The sequence below is a fragment of the Telopea speciosissima genome, chromosome 2, assembly GCF_018873765.1.
Source record: "Telopea speciosissima isolate NSW1024214 ecotype Mountain lineage chromosome 2, Tspe_v1, whole genome shotgun sequence".
Lineage (NCBI taxonomy): Eukaryota > Viridiplantae > Streptophyta > Magnoliopsida > Proteales > Proteaceae > Telopea > Telopea speciosissima.
In genome coordinates, this window is record NC_057917.1 from 70765140 (window position 1) to 70770984 (window position 5845).

At 38.2% G+C, this 5845-nt stretch overlaps 1 protein-coding gene across 3 annotated transcripts; it reads left to right on the forward strand.

Moving 5' to 3' along the window:
* Positions 1 to 308: 308 nt before the first annotated feature.
* On the forward strand, positions 309 to 4364 carry LOC122652376 (ACT domain-containing protein ACR4-like). Of its 3 annotated transcripts, none has more exons than XM_043846094.1 (8): positions 309 to 418; positions 1343 to 1415; positions 1533 to 1578; positions 1689 to 1803; positions 1956 to 2023; positions 2121 to 2720; positions 2844 to 2948; positions 3929 to 4364. In XM_043846094.1, exons 1-8 carry the CDS (start codon positions 415 to 417, stop codon positions 4268 to 4270), a joined length of 1353 nt encoding a protein of 450 aa, XP_043702029.1. In that variant the 5' UTR covers positions 309 to 414; the 3' UTR covers positions 4271 to 4364. The 3 variants fall into 3 exon arrangements, with proteins under 3 accessions (XP_043702029.1, XP_043702028.1, XP_043702030.1); XM_043846093.1 differs by lacking the exon at positions 309 to 418 and adding an exon at positions 1160 to 1190; XM_043846095.1 differs by lacking the exons at positions 309 to 418; positions 1343 to 1415 and having other exon boundaries at positions 1956 to 2018.
* Positions 4365 to 5845: the final 1481 nt, after the last annotated feature.

The following is a 5845-nucleotide window of genomic DNA, read 5'->3' on the forward strand; positions in this document are numbered from 1 at the left end:
GTTCTGGTTCGGGGCTTGGGGACTGGAGTGGGGAGGGCTTGTTTGTTTGGAGATTGATTTCATAAAAGCAGAGTAAGAGAGCGAGAGAGAGAGAGGGAATCCATAAGGTTGTGTAGACTCTGTAGACATATATTATAGTAAGAGAGAGAGAGACTCTGTCATTGTACTGTTCAGATTGCAGATTTTGGAGTTTCGTGTCGGGAGACAGTGATTTGCAGGTGGGTTTTGGATGGGTTTTTGCTCTGAGATCTTCTTTTTGGCTTGAAGGGTGTGAGAGCTAGGATTTGGAGAAGGGGGGAAGAAAGTGTACCTCGTATTCGTTTCCGTCTTTAATTTCTTAGTAAACTTTAAGGTTTGCATTGTGAAGATCAAGATATTTGATCTCTTCATAGCACGCATCCTCAGAGAGTTATCATGGGTACGTGCCTTTTCTCCTCCTCCTTTCTCGTTTTCTGTTCTTCTATCAGTGATTCGAGTTTCATGTTTATAATTTCCCATGTATATAATTCTCTTTCTGGGTTGGGTATCTCTCTTCTCTCACGAATGTCTTCATAGTTCATACTGTTTGGTTTTGTTTCTTATTTATGATTTCATTCGTTGGTTTTAATTGCTGATCTCTGGGCTTTCATCGATATGTGGGTCTAGTTCTTTAATTCTGGAATCTGAGTGACAGTTTTCCTTAATTTTCTGAATTCTTGACTCTGGTCTTCAATTAGCCTTTTTTTTTTTTTTAAATGTTTAACTTCTTTCATCAGTTTGTAGTTTCGAACTAAGGGTATCTTCAGTCCTCTCCTGTATGGGTCTCTGTTCTTAATTGGTAGGTTTGCTGATATGCCTGTGGGCTTTTCTATATAGTTTATGGGTAGTGATATTTTTCTTGTTTATTATGCTTCCTTTGCCAGAGTTCGAAGGTTTTGGTTTTATTTCCGTGGTTATCTGGAATCGAAAATTAGGTTTTCGTAGTAATTTAACTCTACCGCGGTTGTTGGTGTTGAATGGGTCATGGGTTCCATATTTCTCCCTTCTCTTGTGGTTTCTTCTGGGCTATCTGATTGGTGAATCTTTTCTCCCAAGGATTCTTTTGGTTGGTGGTCTCACATATAGGTGTTTCCAATGTCTTCTCTTTCCCTATCCTTTTCTATCTTCATTTTAATAATTACGGATTCGTGGCTTCATGGCTCGAGTTCCATGTTGTTTTCATTGATTGGGCGTTCTGGGTTTTGTCTTTTTATAGTGGGTTTTCTTCATCAATAATGGTTTTCTGGTTCCTTAAACCACATCGTGATAGGTGGGCTTGAATATTTAATCCTGTCTGAGAGCCTATAATCTTAATTTTGTTCAGACACCGAGTGGAGCTCTTCATGGGACATGGATGACGAGTATGAGAAATTTATTCGAAGGATGAATCCACCCAGGTATGCAATTTGTTCGGTTCTCGATGTACTAGAAAGCCGTTTCAAGTTTAAGCATGTAATTGCTTCAGTGTGGAAATTTACTCTTCTCTGTTTTCTTCTGTTTACTACTGAGTTCAGGGTTGTAATTGATAATGGAGCTTGCAATAATGCAACGGTTATTCGGGTATGTTTTGTTTTTCTATTTCTCAATTACTTTTGGCCGTTATGCTTCCTTGGCTTTATCTTTGTTTCTGATTTTTCCTGTATGTTCTCTTTTCCCATTTGATGATGAAGGTGGACAGTGCAAACAAACATGGAATACTTTTGGAGGTTGTACAGGTTCTTACGGATCTGAACCTTATCATAACTAAAGCTTACATCTCCTCTGATGGAGGATGGTTCATGGACGGTAAGATGCCCTCACTTTCTGTTTGATTACTACATTGTCCTACCGTGAAATGCCTTCTACTTTTTCTGTTTGATTACTACATTATCCTACCGTGAAATGCCTTCTGCTTTTTCTTTTTTATACTGTAAAATAATTTTGTGGGGTTCCACCAGTTTTTAATGTTAGAGATCGGGAAGGGAACAAGCTTATTGATGAAGGGATTCTGGATTATATTCGTAAGGTTACTCACTTTCTACTAATGCTCTGCTTTTCCTTTCCTTTCCTCTGCTTTGCTTTGCTTGGAACATACCCATCTAATGTTTAAAGTTCTTCTACAGTCTCTTGGAGCAGATTCCTGTTTTGTTCCCACGTTGAGAAGATCCGTAGGGGTGGAAGCATCGACGGATTACACATCTATTGAACTTACTGGCACTGATAGACCGGGGCTACTCTCAGAGGTTTGTGCTGTCCTCACTGACCTGAAATCCAGTGTGGTAAATGCTGAGGTATGGACCCATAACACCCGGGCTGCAGCGGTGATGCACGTAACTGATGAGGCGACTGGTTCTGCAATCTCTGATCCACAGAGGTTGTCTAAGATTAAACAACTTCTTTGCAATGTACTCAAGGGTAACAACAAGGCCAGGGGAGCTAAGACTGTTGTTTCTCTTGGGAGCACTCACACTGAGAGAAGGCTTCACCAGATGATGTTTGCTGATAGGGACTATGAACGATCACATGATGATTCCCCATCAGTAGATGAGACACTTAGACCTAATGTGACGGTTGTTAATTGGTATGACAAGGACTATTCGGTGGTCACAATTCGATGCAAGGATAGGCCTAAGCTCCTGTTTGACACGGTTTGCACTTTGACAGACATGGAATATGTGGTTTTTCATGCTAATATTGATGCAGAAGGACCTGAAGCTTATCAGGTATATATATTACAAATATTGTATTGGGTGTGTATTGGTTTACACTTATTCCCAAATTCCATGGATTATGTATTTGAGTTGGCTTGGGTCTGAAGCAAATTTGTTTTTTCTTTCCTTTTTAAGGAGTACTATATCCGGCATATAGATGGGTCTCCCGTCAATTCAGAAGCAGAACGGCAAAGAGTAATCCAATGTCTTGAAGCAGCTATAGAGAGAAGAGTATCTGAGGTGTGTTCTGTCTGTCATTTACTCATATTTCCAGATATTTGGGCTAATACATTAGCTTATGTCTGTAACAAAATGTTGTTTCTTCTGGTCTTTGTGGTCTATGTAGCCTGAGCTTGTTCTTAGATGCTAGTGCTAGTTGTTGAACAGATGCTTGTTGTGGGACTTTGGGATATTCTTCATAATTTCTTGTCGATGGATCTTCTGTTTATTAAGTTAATTGTTTGGAAGGTTTTAAGCCTTTAACATTTCTTTGTAAGTAATCCATAAAAATTACAAATTTCTGTTAGATAAATTTGTTAAAAAGTGTATTTAAATTGTATTTAATCTGACCAAGCCAGAATTAGTGGGATGTTAATTCTTATGGTGGAATACCCCTAAGGACTCTAAATTTAGGAAGCAGAATGGTATCATCACACAACAATTCACCATATATGGATTCCAGTATCAGTTTTGTATGTATGCTTCCTCTGAGTTTTCTCCGGGGCAGCAGAACCTAAAATTTAGTACTTAGTTCAGCTTCTGCATATTTGGTATAGTGCTGAAAGAATATCATGTGTATGTCAATTTATACCTTGTTTGAAAATTTTTTTATGTGTCCTATAGATGATGCAGTTATAGCAGTGTAGACAGTTATTGGTACAACTAGTAGAATTGGTAATTAATTCCTGGATAGCAACATTACTCCCGACTTTTATCATTTTAACAGAACCAACAGAAAAAGAAAAGCATCTAAAAGGGGTAATGCCACATCCATTAGTATGTGAGAACTTGAACTTACTACACCCACTTTTTTATAATCCCGCTGACCTACAAATCTTCTCTTGGTGTAAGTAAATCATCTGGGATACAATTGATTTCATGGAAACACCCTGTTAATATTGTTGTCACATGAGCTTTATCTTGTTGCCTTTGCTTCATTTTGATTGTGATTGTGATTCTGGATTATGGATTGCATTCTAATGTTATCTTTTTTTTTTCAGGGGTTGAAGCTAGAATTGTGTACAACTGACAGAGTTGGGTTGCTATCTGATGTCACTCGCATCTTCCGTGAGAACAGCTTATCGGTCACCAGGGCCGAGGTGACAACCAGAGCAGGGAAAGCCCTCAACACCTTTTATGTTCGTGATGCAGCTGGAAATCCTGTTGATGCCAAGACAATCGAATCCATCCGCGAGGCAATTGGGCAGGCAATTCTTCAAGTGAAAGGCAACTCTGAGAATTTGAAATCACCACCTCAGGAGTCCCCAACCAGGTTCCTCTTTGGTGGTCTCTTCAAGTCCAGGTCTTTTTGCAATTTTGGTCCGGTTAGATCCTACTCTTGAGTCTTGAGGTGGTGATTTGAAGTTCCCAGAATTGATACTAGTTGCTTAGCTGCAACTATTTAAATACAACCAACCCATTCCACAGCAAGTTCCATGAGGAATTCCACGCTATTAGGTTCGATTATGTAACCAAAAGTTGAAGCCTGCACCTGTAAATTTACCCATTTTCTCTGTTCTCACTTGTTTACCCAAGGATCAAATCCCCTTTGGCGGAAGATAGTGAAAGAAAAGGATGTAGGTGGAAAGTAGAGGAATTCACCATTTGCAAATTTGAATGGTCTGGATGAATACTGGGAGTGGCTCAGCACTGTATATATGAATGAGGTAAAACAATTAACCAACTTACAAGTGCAAACTCTGTACATAATTAATTCTCATCTTACCTCTCATTTGGCATATGCTTATACTCTGTCAATAACAGTATAGTGTAGGTTTGAATACTAATTGTATTTGATACATTGTAGGGCTAACAACCACCATTTAAGAACACTAGTTTCTATTCCATCAATTTATGGTCCCTTTTTTAGGTATGTACGAATTTTTCCAACGTCACTCACTGAACTGCAATTACTAGAGAGTTAGGAAGGATGCAGTGGGGTGGGAATGGGGACTCTGGGGGAGTGGGGGGGGGGGGGGGCTTAAGGGACAAGGTGAAGACAGGAGAGTTAGCCTGCGACTTCTAGGAGCTAACCAACTGCCCTAGCATTTGTCTTAGTCCAGACCTAAATTTATCCCCTCAAGTGCTACGCTTGGAAGTTCAACCATCCATCCAACACTTGATAGGATAAAAAGACACTACTGCCAATGTTTTTACATGTTGGATTCCCAAGTATGGCGCACGGGGCAGTGCACCGCATTTGAGAGGGTAAAGATCCGTCCATGAAAACTAGATTATGGTGCCTAAAAGTAGGGGTTCAAAGGTTCGGTTCGGTCTGGTTTTGGTCAGGCTGAATTGTTTTCGATCTGGGAAAGAGTGCCCAAAACTAAACCGTTAAAGAACTTTGGTTTTTATTGGTTTCAGTTTGGTCTGGTTCAATACAGTTTTATTTTTTAATATTAAGTTAATATCGGTTTAGATCGATTTGTTTTCGAGTTTGAATTACAATGAAATCTTACATTCATAACATGTAGTGAGGAACAAAAGATTAGGTAAAAACACTTTAAATTATCTTCTTCAAGTTAAACAAGTAAATAATCAGAACAAGGAAATTGATTTGATTTATTCATGTCGTAATCGGAATAAATAAGAATAAATTGTAAAGGGAAGATCACTAATATTAAAATGAATGGATAAACAGAGGTTGTAGTAAAATTATTATTATAAATCAAATAATTATTTATCATTGTAAGTGAAAGATAAATAATTTCGAAATCAATGGATAATTTAGCAATGAAAAAGATAATTAATATAGTTTTTTTTTTGTGAGAGAAGATAACTAACATAGAAATCACAAAAATGAACCTTGATATCAAATCATTCATATAATTGACCAACTAGTTTTGTAAAGTTTTACCAAAAACTAAAAAAACTAGTTTTGTAAAGTGAACAAAGAGATCAATGAAAGTATTGTTACA